The following is a 24,581-nucleotide window of genomic DNA, read 5'->3' as shown; positions in this document are numbered from 1 at the left end:
GATAGAGACTACATCATCGGTCAACCAGACACTCTCATCTTGGACCATCAAAACAGACCACAAGTGCTGCTGATACCGCAATAAACTTTCAGAGCATGACGTCCTCGTACGCCGCAAAACACGGCTTGTTCGATAGCTCTCTGCGATCAGGCAAGTGCTTTGATCCACGCCTGTGTCGTCTGGCGATAGCGACACAGCGTCTGTGTGTATAATGAGAGCTGATGAGAGGAGCGGCTACGCTCTCAGCTATTACGGCCCATTGTTTCAGCTGATTATGCCGACTGCCTGTCTGCAGCGCTGCCAACACATCATAATCAGACAAAAAAAAAGGCAAAACAAGCCGACAAACCTACGCATGGGATGAAAACAGCGACAACACACTGTATCTGGCCCTTAACTATCTGCTGTCATGCAAAAATGGACGGCACAGATAGGATTCCTCCAATGTTTTGCATCACCGTGAGGCACTGAGAAGGTTCGGCCGATATGGACTTTTAAAAGCACTTTGTCTGGAGGTGAATCTTTATGCAAGGAGGAAATAGTAGGCAATCATATTGCTGACATGAGACTCTGGCCAAGCTCTTATCCATTACAGGGCTTAAAGGGGAGACAAGGCACTTGTGTGTTGGAGAGGCCATGTCATCCAGGATGCTTTTAATGCACTGCCATTAAGCTGGTCAATAGGTTCCCAGACGTCCACCACCTCAAGAATGAGATCCGATGGTCTTTTGAAAAGTCCAGCGGTTGATTGCAGTCGAACATATGGACGGAGATGATGGCGAGGTAAAAGACTGAGATTGCATCCACTCAATTGAGGAAATATGCTTGTTGGTATAATCCAAAGAAAAAAAGAACATGGGTGGACTCGTGGAAAGCCTTATATGCAGCTCTGTCTGCGAAAACAGCATTCGAAAGAGAAAAATCGATCCATAACACTTTCAGAACACTTTAGATTCTTGTGTTACACTGTGAATTGCATCCATTTAATAAAGAAGGGGCATCTGACGCCTGATACAGACACTCGGTCATATACAGACTCAGGGTTTCGTAAAAAGGCATTTTACCTAGCCGGTTTGCCATACAAATAAAATTATTATTTTATTTTATTATATAACATGTCAGTAGTACAGCTGCTACTGTTTCAGCTCAACACTAGCTGGAAAAAAATACTACATCTTGGAATGATACGTAAATTTCTATAAATATTATATTACGTGTTGCCTGTAAGTGATAGCTAATGAAATCATAAGCGCTGCTAGACGCTATTAATGGGCTCCAGTAGGGCTGTATAAATATATATATTTAAAAAAAAAAAACGAAATCGAGATATGGGTTAGTGCGTTCATCTAAACACAAAGGCTGTGATTGACTGAAATAAGTATAAGCGCTGTGTTTGTCAGAGTGAAGTGTGGCACTGTATTCTTTTATATTCTTTTCATGATCTTAGAGGATAATGAGAAGTGAAATGTCAAATCAAAACTCAATTTGTTATTTTAGAGTGAAATATTACAACACTAATATTTCTTATTTTTGAAAATATTTTCATTTAGAAATAATAATAATTGTTGTTCTTACTATTATTATCATCATTATACTCATATATGATCACAAAACTCATCAAAATGATGATCATAATAATAGTAATAATATTATTTGTTTATTAGACATGATATATTATCCCAATTTTTTGGTCAAATTTTTTTTGCCCACAATTTAACAGAAAATTCACAATAACATTAGACCAGTAAATGCTAGTTTTCAGCCATTTGTTCACTTTGACACATCTGCACATATATTCTTATTTTATTAAAAAATAACATTTGCAGATGCGCCACCCTGATATTTGAGAATGTAAAACTACTGATATTTATAAAATTTGTTTATATGAAAATGCCACAATATATTATTTAGAATTTTTTTTATTATTAAAACACCATTTTAAATAGTTTTCTTAGTCACACCTGACATTTTGGGGGTTTAACATACCAATACATAAAATAATATTTATTATTTGAATGTACTAAAAATTAATTCAAACTAAAAAGGTTTTATTGAACAACATGATACATGTCATGAATTCATCACATTATTTTAAAAGGAAATAAATAATGCACGTGGACAAATATATGTCATAAAAATAAATCTCGCCTTAAGACTAGTTCAATGTTTTATTGTGTTTGTATGGTGTCATTGAGTGTCATCTAAGGTGCCTATTAATAAAATGTATAATACAAATAATAATAATAATAATGTCACTGACCCGCCTGCATAAAAAAATGACTTCATAAGACAAGCTAACAATGAGCAATGTCATGCATTCAGAGAAAGAAAGGGGAAAGCAACAGAATACAGAAATGTGCCTATTTATTTATGCCTAGATTAATACGAAGAGTTTCTTTTCATAGCATGCATTTGTGCAGGAACGCTTTCCACTAAATAGGCACAAGTGTGTTTGCCGGCTGTATATGCGGGAATGTGCGCTATTCAGGATCCTTTCTCGTGACACTGTAAAAGCTTTGGACTGCCTCAAACTGAGAGAAAGACCTTATTCACTAGCAGAGAAAAGGACAAAGCATTTCAGCATGTCCCAAAGGGACGGGCCGAAGCGGCAGTTTGTTAATAACACAGCTTATAGTGCAATAAAACCCACTCAGCTAAAGAATCATTAGAAAATAGCCCAAGTCTCTTTAATTGTAAATCACCTTTAAGAAGTGCCGAGAGAGTCATCGCTCACCACGTCCAATGAATAAAGGAAAAATCCATTAGCTGGCAACTATTTTATAGGAAATAGAAAATTCCTCAACAAAAGCCTGCACAGGGGAGGAGGAGGAGGGTGAGTGGATGATGAGGGCGTGAGAGCTGTGTGCTGGGAGGGATGGTATTCCCAGCAGGAAGCCTGGCATGTGCCAACCACTCATGTGTCAGCCCTGCATGCATCCTTCTCCCGGTCAGGGGGCCTGATTTGGGACAGGACCTCCAGGGACAGCCAGGCCTGCGTTGAATGACCGCAGAAAGCTTATTAGAAGTAAACAGACTGTTCTCTAGCAAGCCAGCCCGGGGATGTAAACAAACACATATAAATAATATCACTACGGCTGGTGTGGAATGAATGCTGATTATTTAATCATTATGCAAGGGATTGACTATGAGAGGGATTATATTTGGTGGCTTTGATCTAAATATTCAGCTTTTAAATACCTTTATATATATAAACTAGGCCTGTCAAACGATTAATCGCATCCAAAATAAAAGTTTGTGTTTACATAATATATGTGGGTGCACTGTGTATAATTATTTTATATATATATATATGAAGAGTTCAGATGCAAAAGCCTCTAAATGCCATTTGAAATTTTCTTCTTTAATGATGATTTTTATCAAGCTTGTATATTTAAGTTCAGTAATTTTACTTAAATAACAATTAATAGGTAATTATCATTGCCATTTAAGTGAAATTACTGAACTTAAATATACAAGTTTGATAAAAATCATCATTAAAGAAGAAAATTTCAAATGGCATTTAGAGGCTTTTGCATCTGAACTCTTCATATATATATATATATATATATATAAATACACACACATGCTTGTATATTATAAGAAATATTTTCATGTATATACTGTATATATATTTATATATAATTTATATTATATATATATAAATATAAATATATATATATATATATATATATACATATACATTTATATATTATGTAAACACAAACTTTTATTTTGGATGCGATTAATCGCGATTAATCATTTGACAGCCCTAATATAAGCTATAAATTAGGGAAATAACTGGTAATAGCCTATATTTCATGAATTTTTAAAAACTAAAATACAACTGACAAAATGTTGGACACAATTAGTCAGTATCTACATTGATTTAAGTCTCACAGTTAGAATCGAATGGACTGGTTAATGCTTTATGTGATTAAGGAGCTAAAAAAAGGACCGGCTCATAAGAGTCGTTCGTTCAGGAATTGAACAACACTGTATGTTTTTGACTCCCTAGAAATAACCGACTCATAAGAGTCATGTTCATTCGGCAGTCAGACACGGGGCTGCATCCAAAAACTTAGGATCTGACTTACTGTCTCGCTACCTTATAGGCAAGGACTTTGCAGGCAGCGTTTGTCTTAAACAGCAGATCATCAGTTTAATGATCTATTGCAAAATAGAGAGATTTGGTGAGTATTAAACAAATATCGAGTTACTACAGTAGTGATTTCGCACTAGAAATTATCAGAAGTGGAAAATATACATTTACACAAACTGACCTGCAACTGCAACTTACACCGAATGGAAAGCATTGGATTATGGGATATCAAAGGCAGTGAAGGATACATCTATCTTGCCTTCAAAAATCGATCAGATGAAGGCATCTGACAGAAAGTGAAGCTAACATTGCATTCGGACATGCCTTGATGCCTTCCTACCTTGGAATGTGTCCTTCGAAGGCAGCATTTTAAGTTTTTGGGTGCAATCGGGCTGCACACTCGCTAAAAAGAACCGACAAATATGCGTCATTCATTCAACAGAAGAATGCACATGTGAACCTCGTTCTTTTTTCATTTTGTTCCCAATAACCAACCCTAAATGAGCTAAATAATAGATATCTAAATATATAAACAAGACTTCACATAGTCTTCATAATAAAAGCAAATGAGATTTTTCAGAAGTGAACCAGGACAAAAATCACAAGTCACAATTACATAACGTAAAAAACGACTGTGTGGAGCAAATGTTAGTGCAGCAAGACAAATGTGCGTTTGAAGTCAAGAGGAAGATTGTTTCAGTTTGTGGCTGTCATTACTGTTAGCTAAAGATGAAAGATTCAGATTTGATTTTTTTTTTCTTGTTCTCTCTCATCCTCCTACTTGCCATTGTGTGGCGCAGCAGAATCCGTACATAAAAGATCTGTGTATGTAGCAGTCAGCTCTGCCAAAATAATGGGCAACTCAGCGCTGACTGTTTTACCTGCAATTAAGGGAGCTAAAAAGATAATTGTCTTAAAAGCACGAATCAGTTACATAAGGTGATTTTGCTCCTTCTTGTGGTGCGCCCAAGACGACACATTATCTCTTTGATATATGACTCTCTCATCTGCCAAAAGGATACAGAGAAAACTGAGCTGTCGGAGAGATGTAGTAAATATCATAACGCCTGTGGTATAATATTACATTTACTGTATTGCACCACAGTATTACAACATAACCAATATCATACCGGTTCCAAATACCCTTGCCTGTTCTTTACCTGTAAATTTGTGCAAATAGTGCTTTCAAATATAAGTAAATGTGCTTATTTAAGGGTGGAAGGGGGTTATATCATATCTTACAACATCACCAGGATCTTTGGGTTCCCCCAACTCCAAAATGCTAAACTGTACCTATCAACAAATGCATTGGTCAAAAGAAATGGTCAGCAACAACATTGTCACCCATCACATCAGCCCCTGAAAAATACACTACTGGTAAAAACATTGGAATAATTCAGTTTTTTTTTTAAAGAAGTCTCTAATGCATTTATTTTGTCAACAATCCAGTAAAAATAGTAATATAGTTAAATATTATTATAAAAAAAGAACTGTTGAATAGAATTTTTAGAAGCCATTACAGTGTCACGCGATCCTTCAGAAATCATTCTAATATGCTGATTGGGTGTTCAGTTCTTCTTATTGGTTATTAACAATGATTCTTATTAACGTTGAAAACAGTTTTTGCTGCTAAATATTTTTTAAGGAAACTGTGATCCATTTTTTTCAAGATTCTTTGATGAATAGAAAGTTCAAAAGTACAGTATTTAATTGAAATAGATAATATTATAAATGTCTTAACTGTCAGTTGGAATAATTGAATGTGTCCTTGGTGAATAAAAGTATTCATTACTTCTTTTCTTCTTTTTTACTTTGAGCACCAAATCAACACATACAATGATTTCTGAAGAATCATGTGATACTGAGGACTGGAATAAATCACAGAAATAAATGACATTTTAATTTATTTATTTTTTCAATTTATTGAAATATTTATTGAAAATGTTTCTTTTAAAGTGTAATAATATTTCACAACATTACATCTTGTTCTGTACATTTGCTCAATAAATGACATGGTGAGCATAAGGCAACATTAAAAATTGTTAATTATTTCAAACTTATAAATTACTAATAAATTATATAACCCAATACTAGTACATTGTAAAAATTATTTTCAAGATGTGCGATCACAGCATATTTTCTTTTGTCAAATCAACTTAAATAATTTATTTAGTTCAGATAACTTATTATTTTGAGTTTCTGATGGTTAAATTAATCTCCTTCATTGTATTAACTCACTTTTTCCAGTTCAATGAACTTAAAATTTTAAGGCAACCAGGTTACTTACTATTTTAAGTTAAACCATCAATATTTTTTTTTTTACAAAGAATAGAAGAAAACTAAACTTAGTCTTAAAGTAGACTTAAAGTCTAACGTTTTTCATTTCCCACAATGGCCCACCAATAGCCCCGCCCCTGAACAAAAGAGTTGTTTTGAAGTGGAAAGAACATGCACTGGTGTGAGAACATTCACATACTTTTCCCAAAGGTGCTGGTGCTCTCCACCCCCTCCCTCAGCCAGCTAAGCACTTTCTCATACAGTAATATCCTGCAAGAATGTCCAGCTGTGCTTTCATCTGCTGATTTCATTAGGCAGAGTAGGTAGATATCAAGGATTGCATTATGCTTTCCTGTAATTCAATTCCCAGTGTTCCCAGCTGACACGTTCTTTGCATTTGCGAAGACACTTCAGCTTCCCCCACCTACGTAACGTACCTATACAGCAGCACATTTAAAGTAATTTCCATCTAGGGGGTGAGGGGGGGGGGGGGGGCTCAAGTCTGATTGGAAAGCTATTTATAGCGCTCATGAACAACGATGCACTTTGATACAGCTGCTCCAGGTGGGCAACTTTCATGTGGTTTGATTGCCAGCATGGGAGCATCATCCTGTATTGAAACTCCTCGGCCACAGGGCCACGATGACGCTGGCGATCTGCAGGGCTGGGCCTTTGAAACAGCAATATTCAAAAGGAGGGGGAACATCTAAAGGCGAGGCCCATGAAAAATTAATGCAAAGGTGCCAAGTCATTTCCATGCAGCAGCGCTGTAGAAGCCCACTCGTGTGACTAGAACATTTTTGACAGGTCAGCCAGGCGGAACAGAGCAGTGCAGGCATGTGGTCCACTAAGGACGTGGAGAGAGTGCAGGACATGCTGATTCCTCTGCCTGTCAGACCGTCCAGAGGTGGCCTGCCACTTTCAGAGGACACCCAGGAGTGAAGAACAGTGTTCATCGCAAAAGCAGACAAAATACCACTATTACCTTCATTTAAATGGTTCGCTCACCCAGGAATTAAATATCTGTCATCATTTACTAAGCCTTATGTCATTCCAGTTCGGTTTAAATGACTTTCTTTGTTCACCGGAACACAAAAGGAGATGTTGGCAGAATATTCCTACAACGCAAAAAGATCTGTTGGAATGCCAACAAAGCACTCTTACGGCGAACGTATATCTCTGAAAGACATATTTTTATTTTTTTCAGAAACGCGCAATAAAACATTAACAGATTTCCCTAACATTAGTTATTTGTAGTTAATAGTTATGTATGCGTTTTAACTAAAATAATATGATGATGCATTTTAAAAAGAAACTTTAATGTTTCTTTGGTGGTTTATGGGATGAGTAGTTCCTTTGTTCGGAAATGAAAATATGTACACAGGCTTGTACCCTTGACTTTTTTTGGATTTTCTCTTCGTTTCTTCACTCGAAATCATATGTTGTATGCTTATGAGTTCAGCCGTAGCTGGTTATCCTCAGACATGCTCTAAAACTCTTTAGATATGGATTTTACAAAATGTCAATGGGAGAAATGAATGGGAAATTTACTTCCGGCACCAACGCTCTCTCGGGCTGTGGACTGTTATGCTCTATAGTAACTGGGCGACCCACAGTTTGAAAAGCCCTGGTCTATATGACTAGTGACCTGCATTTCAAGTCTTCAGAAATGCAGAAATGGTATGGCTGGAATGGCGTTCCTTCTCTGATGATGTCAGTTTGAAGGCTTGGGTTGAATATCCTTAACCACTCACCTCAGACCACGAGTCTTGAGAGGACGTGTGTACGGAAGTAAAACTGTCACAACACTAAAGTACAGATTTAAAATCAGATTTGTGTTACAATATTGAAGAAAAGATCTGTTGCTCCTTTTCAACTCCGTTTTAAGAACTGATGCGAGAAATCATGCGTCTACTCTAACATAATGCTACGAGCTGGTAATCTGTTCTTTGCATAATGCTATCCTATGGCTTCAAAAGACTTCAGAAGAATACAGCACATGAACTACTTTTAGGGTGTCCTTATTCATTTTTGTAGAGGGGTAACTATAGGAAAAGGAGTGGACAGTGTGAATAATCTGCATAACGTCTCATTTTACGTTCCATGAAAGGGTTAGGAGAGACTCAGAAAGAGAGAGCTCGGAAAACATGAGACTTACAACAGAATCTCTTAAACAACCAAAGCAATAACTCAGAGAGGTATCGTCTGCCATATTAACAGAGCAGAAAGAGCCCTTAACATGTAGAGTGTATGTTTACATGTGTGTATGATATAGGGAAGTGACACATTTTTTTTTCAAGAGAAATCTGAAAACTGCGGAGGAGAGAGAGAGAGAGAGAGATCCGCATTGGATCAAAAGTAATTATTCACAACAGGAGGCTGCAGAGTTAATTCGACCAATCAGAAGAAGGGTGGGGGAAGGCTAGAGAGAATGAGAACGACATAGAGGTGAAATCAGAAAGAGAAACCGCATCAAATAGAAAGCTGTATTTACATGGCTAAAGCGTTCCTCAAACTTCATGTTCAGCTATGGAATGAAAGTGTTCAGTTCATTCCAGTTCATTTGATATTGTCACCATTGGCAACAGCATGTAGTCACCCAAGGACTGCCAAGAGACTATCATTTTGTAAAATGCCCAACACTTAATCACTTCCTTTGTCATGGTGATTAAACAAGGCTGTTTGGAATAGAATGCAAGTGTATTGCTTGAAGCAGACTGCACAGTACACTGTATAACGCCCACTATTTTGTAAAGCTTGTAAGCCACGCCAAACATCGCATACAGTAGTATACAACAATGATGTGACATGACTTCACTGTAAAATAAATATTACTTTTCATGCAGTGCAATAATAAACCATGGTTCCCTTGATAAAAAAAACTTTAAAAAAACTAGGGAGGCACCGATATGAACATTTTGGCCGATACCGATAACCGATAATTCTTTATATTTGAAAGCCGATAACCGATATATCAGGCGATAAATCTAAATCCAATTTTTTTATCCTTTTTGAGAGCCTGATTGCAAAAACAAAAGTCTCACAATTAAAATCCATTTCCCGATCACACAATTATAATGTTCTCATTATAACTTCATGTAGCCGATATGACATTTTGCACTTAGCTATATTTTCTTTTTTGATTACAATCATATTTCAAGCAATTAATATCAATCATGTTGAACAGTGCGCATCTTAAGTGTCTCAAGTGTCAAGTGTTGAAGGAAATAATTCATTATTTATCAGCTTTAATGTATCAGCCAAATTTTATTATCGGGCCGATAACGCCCGATACCGATATGGTGGCCGATATATCGTGCATCACTTAAAAAAAAACATTCGATTTTTCCATTGGCTTTTGGATTATTCTAAAAAATATGCTTTGTAACACGTTTTGTTCATCATGACACTTCACAATGAGTGAATTTTGAAGCCTAAATAAATGGGTATGAATAAATTATACCACGGCCGCATGACATCACCAATATTAAGCTTTCAACAACTATTTCAGTGAGTATATTATAAAAACATTTCCCCTGAAAGTCTGAGTTTGGTCTGAGACTTTGCAAGTCTTTTTCAAGTAAAAGCTCAAGACTGTGTGATGATATTAGTGTGTACATATTTGTACATGCAACAAAAATAGTAGCATGGAAGAACACCATTTAAAACACCTCACTATCAATCAGTTTACATCTGTGAATGATTCAGTTTGAATCTTTGAATCTCTAAGATGCAATTTTTACACATCTCCTCAAGACGTAGTTACAAAAAAGCACTTAAACCATTGTCGGTCAGTGTGTTTACAACATTATTACCTGATTTTCTTCAACTACAGAACATTTAGAAGTCCTCCAAAAATAGCAACCTAGAGACGCTACTGTGATCTGAGGAACTGGCGACTCTCGTACTGCAACAGAGTGCATGTGCGACAGACAGGGTTTTACCCTCCTGCTCCTATTCTTTCAATATAAAGGAAGACAGGATCGCTAATGAGCCGGTAACAGGTAGACGTGTGGCCACAGAGGTGAAGGAGTGAGAGAGATCTCTTTGTGAGTGAAAAAGCTTCCTTCTCCCTTCATCTTGCGATTATGTGTCAACATCAAACATGGCGACTAGCGCTCCACACCTGCCTGTCAGAGCAGTTCTTTGGAGCTAAGATTAAAGGGAGTTTTTGCTCACCAGAGGTTACAAAAACAGCAAAATGAAATGCACTGTAGGACCCAGAACACATCATATCTTTAATTCCTTCAGTTCTTTGTTCAGACAAACGGATGGATACGTCCTCCGAGCAAAGAGAGCGAACCTGCATTAGGAATCCAAACACATTTTCGAAAGAATAAATTTTATCTCTTGAAACAACCCTTCAAGCTGTGAGATTTGGAATTTACCATACGCACACCCATGATGCCAAATCCACCAACCCAATGCAGATATGCTATTCATTTGCTGTCTTCTTGGACTCAACTGATCAAAGCCATTCCAACTTCCACCATGTTGAAAAAATAAAGATTAAATCACAGCTTTAAGAATGGAGACGTCACTGAGCCTTCATACCAGGAAAAATCCCATTCAGTTAGGGAAAAAGAAATTCATATATCCAACCGCATCACCATTTAAAGTAGATATGAAATAGAAATAAATCACCTTATCTATTATCCAAATAATTGTAATTGATCTTATTGAACAAGTCTTCCGTTGTTTCAGGCCTTCTTTCATCTCACAAAATCACAATTTCAAAATTGACCAAATATCTGTTGGTATATATGTCCATTACATTGCGAAAATGTTGAAAACAAACAAATCTTTGTCCAAAGCATCTTTGTCAGACTGTTAATTACAAGAGACCATGATTTCGGCCAGTGCAGTTATAATGGTGCAGTTACAGTGCAGTTATAATATAATAAAGTCAACTGAAGAAAGCATTCTGGTGGGTTTAGAACTAGAAATAGATATGCATTCGTATTAATACTAAAAAAAGTATTTTTTGAGTTGAAAAGTAGTCTAAATGAAGTTTTTAACATCAGCAGATGAACTTGTATTTCAATGTATACAGTTTTTTTTTTGTTTCCTTGCACAATTTAAATTTGATTTCAATGTAAAATTTGCAGACAAAGTTAGCCTATATAATGTTCTTAAAGAGATACCTGAAGATCACTCAAAAATGAAACTTCAGTCATCATTTATTAACCCTCACATTCCACACATGTATGACTTTCTGTCTTCCCACAAAAGATGACATTTTGAAGATTATTGAGAGCCAAACTACATGATATAATTTCTCAAAATGACATGAGGGTTTTTATTTTTTTGGGTGGACTATGCCTTGTGGTTAGTAGTATATTTTAACATTTCTCCTGAGGTCTTGCCCCATAGACTTCCATTGTGTATGCATAGGTTTCCACAATTTTTCCAAACTGGGGAACGAGCCAAAATTATTTTCTGATAAAGCTTAACCTTTGAAACCAAAACACTCCTTAAATGCTTTCTCAAGCTGATCAAGTGCAAGCCCATTTAAGACCTTGAACTGACTTGAATTCCTTGGTCCAAATCTATCTAGCCTGGGTTTCCCCATGCTGGGAACCAATCACAGAACGGGGAGGGAGCAGCAAGACGATGACGACGTATATGCGACACACCGAAGCAGTTTGTTTATATCTATGGATCCATCTTAGTGGACGCGAAGTTACCTTTTGATACAGCCTTTGTGTACACACAAATCTCCTAAATCTCTGACCCATCGTCTTCTTCCTCGTCTAATTTTCTGTCACTCTACATATGCCATCTGGTACCATTGAACCGATTGGCTATGAGCTATGTACAGGCGCATTTGATAGACATTCGTTGCACCCAATAATACGTCTCTGGGCATTCGTAAACCACAACTCAAATACGAGAAAATGAACATGCGGTTTCCAGACCACGTCTCATTCTCAATTATACGTGGTCTGGCGTTAGCCAGGCTAAATCTATAGATCATAAATCATTACACAAACATTAAGCCAGTACATAAGCCAACTTTTATAAATCAGTGGCAAGACAGACAGGTCCAACATCTGCTGAAAGCAATACAAGACCTGTGTGTTGACAGATGTGTTCTTGAGCGGGCCAAAGAGCACTGTGGGAGACAGAGGGAGTGTGTAACAGCCTTTTTAAACGATCTACTTAATCACATCACACTTGCAGATCTTCCTATTCTCTACACATTAGGGTTCTAAGGTCAGATTACATTTGCATTCATGCATTTGGCAGACACTTTTATCCAAATTGACTTACAAGGTGCATATTTATAGACCATGTGTGTTCACTAGGAACTACAGGAACATCACATGAGCTACAGCACATTCAGCAAAGAAAAAGACTATTCCAAAATGATACTAAAGGAAGCTAGAGTCTCAAGACTTTAACTGACTTAAAGAGGGTCAACATGCACAATGATTCATCAAAAACACCACACTGCTTTTCTGCAACCATTAAATGGTGTACTGCTAAGTTGAAAAAAAAAAAAACGTATTGCTGAGAAAAGGCATGCAACATATTAGGTTTTCTATTTTCTCCCAAAGAAGTTATGAATAATTTACAGCCACTGTTACACATGCATGGTTGGACTCTTCTACTTGTTCACTTAGGCAGGAAAAAAAGCTCTCAAGTGCCCAAAATACAATCCTCAAGCATGAGGAACTCAGTTCTCAGTAATAAAAAAAAAATGCTGATGTAAAAGTATGCAATATTTAAATACACAATACTGTTCAGAAGTTTGGGATAGGATTTTTTGTTTAATGCCTTTCAAAGAAGTCTCTTATGCTCACCAAGACTGCATTTATTTAATCAAAATTACAGGAAAAACTGTAATATTGTGAATTATTATTACAGTCAAATAACTGCTTTAGTTTATATTAAAACATTTTTTTTAAATGTAATTATTTTTTTTATGATGCCAAAGCTGAATTTTTAGCATGATTACTCCAATCTTCAGTGTCATATGACCCCTCAGAAATCATTCTAACATGCTTATCTACTGCTCAAGAAATGAAATCTTACCGACCCAAAACATGTTGCATTCTTCAATGTTAAAGACTTAAAGGTTCTTTTGGAGATCTTTCTAATCAATTTTACTTGGGAACGATATTTAGACATTACATATACATTGTACTTATGAAACACAACACACCTCACCTTAAAAAAGTTAGAAAAGTTGCCAGAAAGTTACCAAACAATCATCTAATTATCTAACATCTAAATATGGTGTAGAGTCAAGCAGTTTCACGACCAATCTTTCTCAGTTCTGTCCATTACTTTTGTACTTTAATGGGTTCAACCTTTGCAGAAGCATTTTACTTTAAATTATTTAAAAATATATATTTTATACCAAAGATAAGCTTTAAATGAACATACTCAATTAGGGTTGTTGATTTAGATCCATCCAGGTGTTATATGAATAATCTTGTTGATAATTCATATTTATTTTTTAGAAAGCAATGGAGAGTATCCAACTGGCATTTTTCAGTTTCCCAAGCTGTTCTGAGATGCTTGTGGCAAAATCTATATATATATATATATATATATATATATTTCTACTTCATAAAACAAACCGGAAATGGTACACAGAACAGTGAAGAGATATTCAATTTGGATCCATCTACAAAAGGTCATAAATACTGTCTGGTGATTAAAAATTCAATGTCCAGATGATTAAAATTCAGCCGAAGAGAGTTTAGGCCTTTGCTTTTTTGAGTATTGATGTAAAACAGAGAAACCTTTTCAGAAAAGCATAATATCAAACTATAACACCAAACATCATCATGCACCTGCTCTATCAGCCATGGGCACCTGTCTTATGATGAAACACATCTGGCAAATTCATCCTGGCACAGAATCAACAAAATCTATCTCTGTCTCTTCTCCATTCCTGCCCTTTTCACAGTTATTAACTGGAAGCCTGCTGATGCAGCCAGAATCCAAGTGCAATGCCAATGGGTGGCTGTGAGAGACAGAAAACCTGTGTATTAGTATAAAAGTTGGTGAGAGGAAGCTATAAAGGACAGACGGATGCCGTCACCGTATACCAAGCAGGGTTGTATGAGAAAAAGCAGTCATAGAATAAGTTGAAACTGATCATTCTCACTTTTTATGAACCTCACATCCTGATAAATATAATCAACCAACGATAACAGCACAACACTGTAACAATGACTCTTCAGTAGGGATGGGGCCGATCCGATCCAGTATCGGTATCGGGACCGATACCAGCGTAATTCACGTATCGGATTTTTCCGATCCAACCTGCGGAGAAATCCGATATTTATGATCCATGTCTGCGCTTTAACGTTGGCTGCTGAAATGACTCCAAAAGGGATTCCTCTGCTAGTCTGCTAGCTGGCTGCAAACTGTGGAATGGATATCCTGAACGGAGGTGCAGCTCAATCATAGACTGTAAAAAATAGGGCTCAATGAGACACACAGACGCCCGCTCAAGAAATCCATTCCGCAGTTTGCAGCCAGCTAGCAGGATAGCATTGAGCTACCAATATGTTCGCTGTGTGGAAATCCTATGGTGGAAATACTTCACACTGGAAACACCGCAGCAGAGCAAGACAGCAAAATGCAATGTTTGCAAAGCCGTATAAATTAAACTATTTGTCTGTGATGATGCAGAGAAAGAGAGAGAGATCTCTCACGCGGTGCCACAGCACGCACAACACGACAGCCCTGCTTAATGAGTAACGACAGAGAAAACATAGCCTGGTTACACTTTAGATCTGTGATATTAGTCTGATTTCCAAAGATTAAAGAATATATTGAGGTAAAAAAAAAAAACATTAAACAATAGCCGCATTCTGTGTAGCCAACTTCCTTCCCATCGCGGCGGTGCACTGTCATTTCTCCGTAAAACTCAAACTTTAAGACAGAATCAGCACGATCGGTAATTGTTGTAAAATGCCGTCTCTGCTGTTGCTAAATTGCGGGACGCTTTTAATAATAAAAAGAGCTATTAAAAGCACAAAATTTGCGCAAGAGGGCGGCGCGCGCTCCGAAACAGACAAGCAAATTATAATTGGGCTTCATATGCGCGTCTAAACGATCAAATGTAGCCTGCACAAAAATGTCAAAACGACCGGCTTGGAGATTATCACTTAACTACGTTCATTTTAGACATAAATGGTTTATGGAAATAGTTGGGAGAAAATATGGTGCATCAGTAGACTATGAAATCCGCACTAGTTCTTAAAGGGGCAGCAGTATAAATGTGACGATTGCGACATTACTGCGAATCAAACAACAAAAGGCAAAGAGAAAATCACTCACAGCTCTTGAATTAATAACTTCAGCTTTAATAAGCATAAATCTATCTATGATAAACTTTGCAGTGCTATTTTACTTTTGATTAGTTTATTATAATTCTTTTTAGACGATATACCTGAATGTTAGTAGACCTTCCTGAAATTAAAGCACTGTGTAGGCCTGTATAATGCGTATATCTTTGTTTAATTGTCTATCTATTGTTTAATATATCTATTATATATATATATATATATATATATATATATTGACATAGGCTACATACGTACGTATCATCCTTGTTTGTAGAGAGGTGTTTATTTCAGCATCATATAAAATCAACAATAATGATAAATAATGTTAAAGCAAACACAGGTCTGGTATCGGAAAAGTATCGGTATCGGCCGATATCCAAAGTCAGGTATCGGGATCGGATCGGAAGTGAAAAAATGTGGATCGGTGCATCCCTACTCTTCAGCATCAAGAATACCAACTGAGAACCCCCCCCCCCCCCAAACTTAATGACTAGCATGTGATTGTATCTGTATTAAAATGAGACCAACCTGCATTATTTGGCTTGAAAGAGAAACCACTTACAGATGTTAAGAAATCAACATCCAGGCCTTCTTTATACTCCACTGTTGACCGCAAGCTTTCAGCACCAAAATGGCCGACCAACAATCCATCTTCTTCTTGTAAAGCATTAAATTGCCTAATTCTGAAAACCTGAAAACAAAAACAGTCATGCCCTCACTTATCTAAACACACTGTGATAAACCGATTTAAAAGCAAAACATTTTTGGATTATGCTCTTGGTTTTCTGGAGTCACACCTCAAAGAATGAAGACTGTTGATGGGGACACTTGGAAAGTCAGCTTACTTCCTCCTCCTAGACGAAAACATCCATTTCCATCTTAGGAACGCAATGTCTTGGTTCTGGCTCAAAGTTTTAAAAGTTTAGTCCAATCATGGAGGCGCAAACTTTTCTTTAGCACATGCCGTTTGTAGTTCCAGACATTCTCTCCAATAGTGAAGCCATTAGAACATAAATCAGATGCATCTTCATTTGCGGTTAAGATAACAAAGACCCCTGAAGACACATGGTCATCTCTTGGCGCAAACAACTTCAAAAGTCCAGTCCAAAAAAATGAGGAACAATTTCGTCACCTTTGCACTAGCTTCTTGCAAAGTAGAAGGTAGTTTTCTTCATAGATTTGTTTTTTAGCACTAAAGCTGAGCTCCTGCACTCTGGGTATTTTTGATTTCCTTTGCGCAAAAGCTGAGCAAACAGACAAAGGGAGCTGCGATAAAACCCTGCCAAGTCTCGCCTGGGTTTTTTCTCTTCCATTCCTCTCCCTCTCCGTGCTCCCGCACTCCCAGCGTGGCAACTTTCCCGAGAAACCCTGGCGGAGCTCCAGCCTGTGTCTGCTCGTCTGGGCCGCCCTCCTCCCCCCCGAAAAAGCGCCAATTTAGGCAAATTGATCAAAACGAATCTCAAATTAATTTCTCTTCTCTGCCATTCCCTGCCACCAGCATCCAGATAGGGTCCCCTCCCCTCCTCCCTCGCCAGATGCACAGACGTGAGGACATTGGAATGTCTGTCATCCCAATCTCCCCAGAGTCCCCGCACTTCCAACGTTCCTCCTTTGACTGCCCATCCGCTTCGTCCGTTGTTAGCCACTGGCACTCGAGAGTTGCTCCGTGTTTCACCTACTCACTTTCAGATGCATCTTAGCAGGGAAAAGTCCTGCCGCCGTTCCTCTTGTCAGCGTGTGCCAGAACAGCACCTTCTGTGCTTCTACTGCCATTTTTGGGGACATGGCAGCGATTCTGTGCCAAAGCGGGACGGCCCTAAGGACACCCTCCCTATACATGGAAACCAAACCATGTATTCAAATGCACTATCACAAAACTGTTGTGATATTTAGCATGGCAAATGAACAACTAAAGGCTGGGAAAACAGGTCTATATTGCACTGATAATCTATATTTCCTATTAGATATAATTTTAATATACCAAATACTCTTTGCTGCTTTGGTTAGAATTAATGTTTAAGCAAAGACCACATGTATGATGTTTAATAGCACAACATCCTCCTTATTAAAGAATATGAAGAATTTTTTCCGTACCATTTAATCGACTATCAAAGCACTATTCAAATTTCACATTACTTTTCTTTGCATCTTTTCCTGGGAACAATCCAATATGCTTTTAAACTGACTCCAAGGTCAAGAATTCCACCGGATGAAAAACTTGGACGTTTTTATTTTTTTGGTGTTAATAAAACTGTCTAAAATCCAAAGCACTTGAAATACATATGAAATATTCAAGTATAGTCACAAATGTCTGTTATATTTTTGCCTATCAGAAGTTAAATTGTGTGTGATTATGGGTGACACTTTTTCGCCAAGATTGTTTCGCCACCAGGGGTCGCTAACCTCTTCCAATAACAAAGGCGTATATTAATGACGTATATTCCGCATTAAACGAAATTATGGATCTTGTAGTCAAGCTGATGGATCCTTTATGGATGAGTGAATACATTGATGTTATTAAACTTGACTGCAGTATGAAGCAGGCCACGATTGCTAGACGTATACCAGCGCCACACGCAACGCGAGTCCCACGGATATAAAGGAATAAGGAAATTTAATTCTACCGAACTACATGCTGAATTACTCACACAGGTCAGTTTATTAGAGGAATTAAACTTGAAGTAACGCAGCGCTACATCACTTGCTCTAACAGTTTATCACAGTAAACTGCATTTGAGTGTGTTTGATGTTAGTTAGGTTGTTTGTTGGCTGTATGATACTAAGCTACATTAACATTAGAGAATAACATACAGATTGTATTCTAACTTTTCATCGTTGAACTTTATAACATTGATTAGTTTTATATACATTAATTTGCTCACCTGTTTGCTCAAGTAACATGCAACACTCACGTCTCTGTCAAGTCGAAGTTAGTCGCGGATGAGGAGCTCTCGGCATCTTGAAAGACGTTAATCTTCGTTCTAGTCCTCTTTTTGTCTCAAAGTCTGCTTGCCATGGTCCATAATGTTTGAACCAAACCCTGCTAGGGAGTTGAGCACGCATTACGGCATAAACGACCCAGTTTCCCCCGTTTGTCACCATGGTTACTATTGCTACGAGGTCAAACCTGGCGGAAACAGGGGGTAACGCGGATATGACGTCATTGACTGGCGACTCCTCACCCCTGCTCACACGCCCCGTTTCCTTGGTTAAAAAAAATAAAAAAAATAAAAATAAAAAAATCGCAATTTTCTCACGATTTACAAATAGTTGGAAACATTTGGGATATTGTAAAATATATAACATTGGCCTAGTGTTTTTTGGGATATTTTACTGCAAAAAGGAAAAGTTCATCCAAAAATGTTACATTCTGTCAACATTTGCACACCCTCATGAATAAACAAATCACTGTTTTAAAGTAAATATTAAAAAGCCATGTCAAGGGAGGGGATTTGTATGTTAATAAAAATTAGAATAAAATAAAAAAAGTACAATCTAAAAAGAAGTTCACACCAACTACATAACATGAAAGAACTGAAGCAGTTCCCTCAGCACATGAGCCAAGCGCCCACAAAGTTTTTTTTTTTTTTTTTTTTTTTTTTTGTACGAGCTGCTCGTGTTCAAAGAGACATCGCACTGCCCTAAGCTCTGATCTCATTCTTCCATCTGTTCTGTGGTCTGTAACCTTCAACCAGGTTCATTACATCTTCAAAGCGAGACACGCGTGTGTCAGTGTTGCAGAGTGTTACCTGGCAACCTTCCAGCTCCGCGGTGGAGTCCCGTTGCCAAGGGGAAGCCTTGAGAGGCGAGCGCTGATGATCAGTTCACTGCAGTCTGAAGGGGTGGATCCCTGCACGGGCACGCTTCATGCCATTGCACAGAACGCCAATGTGAGTCGCATGTCAAGCAGCCTGCGGATGCTCCTAAGAGCGATGCATTACAGACACAATATACGTATTAACTTCAAGGCCGATTTGCAAAAATAACCTATCATCAGCTACTCTTAAGATTCCCTTCCAACCTAAGTCCACCACAGCTGTCCAATTTAAATGAATGCAAATGCAATATCTGCAAAAATGGGAAGGAAATGTCCACTTGGACCTGCTGCTGGGAAGACGGCCCCAGGGCTGGAAGCCAGAAAATTGCTAGTTCGACCTCCAAAAGAAACATGCCTTGTTGTATCACTATGGGCTCTATGCACGGCGTTATTTCCGGTGAAGGATTAAGGATGCTCGATAACTTCCGCCGATCATAGAGTCCAATGCAATACCGAGAATTTATATTGAATTTTATACTCCATGGTTATACTAATGAAACGTTAGTCACAAAAACAGATAAAACAGACACCCCTCGTTGTGTTTATGCTTCTTTTTAAAATTATATTAAATAAACATAACTATATATAAAATTACATCTAAACGTATGTACGTTTCGTTTCAAAGACGGGAGGACAGTAAATATTGAAGACTCTGCCATAATCCCGTTTTCTCCGGTTTTCCTCCGCTTTAATCTACACAACCGGAAATGGACGAGCATCCTTACGTCAAATGCGGAACTTATGCGTGCATATAGCCCATTGTGCCCTTGAGCAAGACAAGTGATCTGCTCCAAAAGGGATGGTTTTCACAAAAATGAAAAGTCTGGTCTTGTTACTCCTACCCATATGCTGTTATTTTTTCAGTGGAACACACTGTTTAAAAAAAAAAAAAAGAAAAGATGCTATATAGTTTAGGAAATTTAGAGAGGGTGTGTAATTTTTTGTTGTTGTTGTATAAACTAACCTTTTGAACTCTCCCTTAAATAACTGCACCCACGTTATTCATTTCACTTTGGATAAAAGTGTGCTAAATAAATAATTAGTTACTATTCAAACTAAATGCTTTCTTTTCCGATTAAATCATGTCACTTAAACTGTGTGATTTAGGATTCGTAGCAAGCCTCCTGTTCCCTTCAGAGCTCTTCACTCTACTTGAAGCAGCATTTCCATTTTTATGTAAGAGTCTGAGTCAGCTGTTCTGTTCCATTGCAAGTGAGCTTTTTATTGCCCTTTACTACCCTGTACTCTTGCCTCTGAGGAAAAAGATAATGAATATTTAATGCCAAGAGTGTTGGAGATATTACTCGATAAAAAAAGACTTACTCTGAAAACATTTTCCTCCACCTAAATGGTACTCTAAAGTGAAAAATTGATAAAAAAAAAAATGAAAAAGAGAAAAGGGGCTAAGTAATATGTGCTGATACTTTTATAGGGAGTCACAAAACGTATATGAATTGACTATTGAATACGGAAATGGGAGTAAATAAAGTCTGCAAATATCCGATGTCAAGAATTAACCAGGTGACCGTTAGATGTTACGCCCGTTTCACACATACTCCGTTTGCAGTGCGTATGCGGTCCGTATTTTTTTCCGTACCCATGTTAACAGGTTAGAGCTTTCACACTGCACGCGGATGCAGTCCGTCGATCCGTTCCAGTTGCGGTGCGTATACAGCAGTGCAGAGATCGTTTCCGTACCGAGTCTATTTCTGCTGTGCTGCAAACGCAGAAATAAAGTGACAGCGCACGGTTCGTGGTCAAAATGAACTCAGATTGACCTCGAAATGTAGTAGTTTCACCATAAATGCATTTAATTCAATAAAATGTAGTAATCTCTCCATAAAGGTATTTAATTGTTTCATATTTTTACTTTAAGACATCTTAATATACAAGTAATGCATGGAATTATGCATTCGTTGTTTAAATCGTGTTTAAACGAGCATGCGTCCATTCAAGTTTGTAAAAGAGAATCGCAAAGCCATGGCAAAACTTTTATTTAAAAAAAAGTTACTGCATAAGGTGAACATATTTTGATTACCAAAAACCAGGACACATGGCCCAGAAAACAAATGATACTCGAAGTTTACTCAAAGATGCCTTATTAATTTCAATACAATTAAAATAGGCTATGCCCCCTCTGTGGATAGAAAATTGTTGTATTAAGACACAAAATCAGATGGCTTCTCAGAGGATACTCAACATGTTTTATTATGACAGGTTGGTTTAAAAAATAATGAATGAAATAATGCTTAAAAAATAATGTCTCCTCTGTATTAGAAAAATAAATATATCAATATTAATTAACTAAAAGAAATACCTTCAAATTGAACAAAAATACCTCTCACAAACGTACAAAAATGAACTAGTTTCCTTCCTCTTTATCCTGTTTTTCCTCCTCATCCTCCTTGTCTGCTCATCTCCTATATTTTGCTATAAAGCTGATCTTTTCCAGCGTTTTTTTTTTTTTTTTCTTTTGAAAACCAGGACATCACTTTATAAAAAACGGCCAGGAAGGACGTGAAAACAGGACTGGGATAACAGGACTGTTGGTCACTGGTCACGCTATTGCTGCATAACTTCTGATTTTGAAATAAAAATAGCGAGTGTTTGTGGTACAGCTCACGCAATGCAAACGCAGCATATGTGAAAGCACTTTAGCGCGTGCGGCTCCTGTACCGGATACGCACCGCAACACTCACCGCATACGCACTGCAAACGGAGTATGTGTGAAACGGGCGTTAGTGTCGCACTGCGCATGCGCGTCACACAGATCCAGGAAAAACAAAACAAAGCCCCCGTTTTCTCGATCGCTGAAGACCCATCATAGATTTCTTTTTTGCACACGTAAGCTTATGCTGCAATTCCGTAACATATAACATTGAATGTATCCCATCGCGAATTAAAACCTTACAGCGCTGCCTTTGTTTGAACGCTGATAGCCGCGTTAGCTCGTGAACTGAGAAAGTCAGAGAAATTCACAACGCCATACCTGACACTTTCATGCTCTGCTCCCTTCCAGGCAGCGCTTCCTCCGGAGTCGGCATTCGCACTTTGGAGGACATATCTCCCATTCTACTTTGGATAAAGTGCCTCCAAACCAAACGCACGGAAGTCCGCGCGACCATGAGCACAAACAAGCCGCACGCGATGCACTTGTTGTGTAACGATTGCACAAGGGCGTGCTCGTTACTTAACTCGAATAAAGTAAAATAAGTATGCTTATTAATCCAATGCTAAAAAGACTGGTGTGTTGGGAGATATCGCTTAGTGATCAAAAACAGCTTATGAGCTTGGAAAAGATGTGTTCTTTTTAATTAAAGTGATATATATTGATGGCTCCGTGGTGACAATTATGTTTAATACTACAAATATAAAGTCTATTAATTTATGTGAGCTTAAAAAAAATGCTAGTTTTAAATAAGTCACACCCACTTTAAAACAATAGTCAAATGCATCAACTTCATAACCTACTATTTTGTGTAGCCTACCCACTAAGTTATTTAATAATCAAAATGCTAATAATTATGTAATTTCTTTGTGCTGATCATTAGGCCTATATGTGCTTGTGTCAGTTACTAGAAGTGTGTGATTTGTATGTGTAATAATGCCTAGTTCAAATTGAAAGTCAGTTCTCATCATAGGGTTCTCATCAGTTAAATGTCGGCGCAGGTAGTGTTGCACACGAGTGGTGCGCATGCGCGACCAAAAATCAAAAATGCGCTGGGTAAATAAGTTCAGACCGCTCATTTTCACACCGACATGGTTGACAGCTGTTAATACACAAACACCGTTTTAGACACTTTAATACTGTACAAGATTTCCATTTCCTGAATGCATAAATCTGCCAGTTTCAGAGCAAAACGCAAAGCTTCGGCAGTGCTAAAAACCAAAACCATGCAATGCCAGTAACGTTACTAAAGTACTTACTTCCTGGCAACCCGCCAAAATAAAAGTTGGCTGGCTGATTTTAGACTTGAAAATGTTATAAATTCATTAAAAGTGAAAATGTAAATATTAGTTTTGTATTTTTTTTAAATGTACTATAAAATAACATGTTTAAAATAAAAATATTTTTATTTAATACTAATTTAAAAAGCATACATAATAGTATTATCACACTTTATTTTGTCTAACTAAATCAGAATCGTTTATTTTTCATTGTAAAACATTGTCACGAAATTTAAAATGCTATTCCTGGTGTGTAGAATAATACATATACACTCTCAAAATGACAGTACTGGAAAGTGCAAATGCAGTGCAAAACAGGCAAGATAATCCTTCATCATGCGGCCCTATTTCTGTAAGTGAGTGTTTAGAGTTGTGATGGCTGTGGGAAAAAAAGCTGTCCCTGAATCTGGATGTGTGGGTTTTAAATAAAATACAGTAATACTATTATTAATTATTTTATTTTTTTATAATGGGTCACATGTGCAGTGTGAGCACCAAACCAAATCTCTCAGAACCAAACTGGAAAAACGTATGTGCACCCCCACCTATTAGGCAAGTGTTTTTTTGTAGAAATTTAGTTACATTTCTTTTACATGATCATTTTATGTCAATTTACGATGTATTAATAGACTTAAAGAAAGGTGATTACATTTCAAATAATATGCAACTAGCCTATAGCAAAATAATCTAATATCATAAGACCAAAACAGAACATTGAATAGAGACATTTCTTTGTTTGAGATATTCCCGGGCCCTTGCGAGCACTCAGAGACAGTGTCTTTATCCATGTGTCGTCAGCATAAGGGTGGATTGAAAAGCTTTACCATCTGGAGTTCACTGCGTGTCGAATGTGTTTGTTGGAGACACGCGTGCGGCAGACGACAGTCCTCAAAACTGCAACACAAGAGAGGATCAGGAGACCTCTGCTGACCTCAAAGCAAGAGCAGGGGTGGATACTAACCCTCACAATACATGGAGGTGGAATTCTGCAAAGATAGATAGATAGATAGATAGATAGATAGATAGATAGATAGATAGATAGATAGATAGATAGATAGATAGATAGATAGATAGATAGATAGATAGATAGATAGATAGATAGATAGATAGAGCACTACTCATATAGTGA

General features: G+C 37.4%; 1 protein-coding gene and 1 long non-coding RNA gene across 3 annotated transcripts in view; both read right to left on the bottom strand.

Annotated features, from left to right (window-relative positions):
• msraa (methionine sulfoxide reductase Aa) overlaps positions 1 to 22,689 on the bottom strand; it is a 72,765-nt gene extending 50,076 nt beyond the window's left edge. Inside the window, exon 1 of one of the 2 annotated variants that reach the window (XM_089118819.1) lies at positions 22,494 to 22,689. In XM_089118819.1, coding sequence (XP_088974945.1) covers positions 22,494 to 22,629 — 136 coding nt within the window. In that variant the 5' untranslated portion in view covers positions 22,630 to 22,689. The remainder of the gene's footprint in view (positions 1 to 22,493) is intronic. The other variant, XM_089118820.1, reaches the window with a different exon arrangement.
• LOC120493950 (uncharacterized) lies at positions 13,964 to 17,516 on the bottom strand. Its single transcript, XR_005625791.2, has 3 exons — positions 16,485 to 17,516; positions 16,250 to 16,378; positions 13,964 to 14,354 (listed from the first exon to the last, which is right to left on the bottom strand). It is a non-coding gene; the product is annotated as an uncharacterized LOC120493950 (long non-coding RNA).
• Positions 22,690 to 24,581: the final 1,892 nt, after the last annotated feature.

Source organism: Pimephales promelas, chromosome 13 (genome assembly GCF_988280905.1).
Source record: "Pimephales promelas chromosome 13, fPimPro1.hap1.1, whole genome shotgun sequence".
NCBI lineage: Eukaryota > Metazoa > Chordata > Actinopteri > Cypriniformes > Leuciscidae > Pimephales > Pimephales promelas.
Note: the sequence above shows the minus strand (reverse complement) of the source record. Positions and strands in the feature narration are given on the sequence as shown.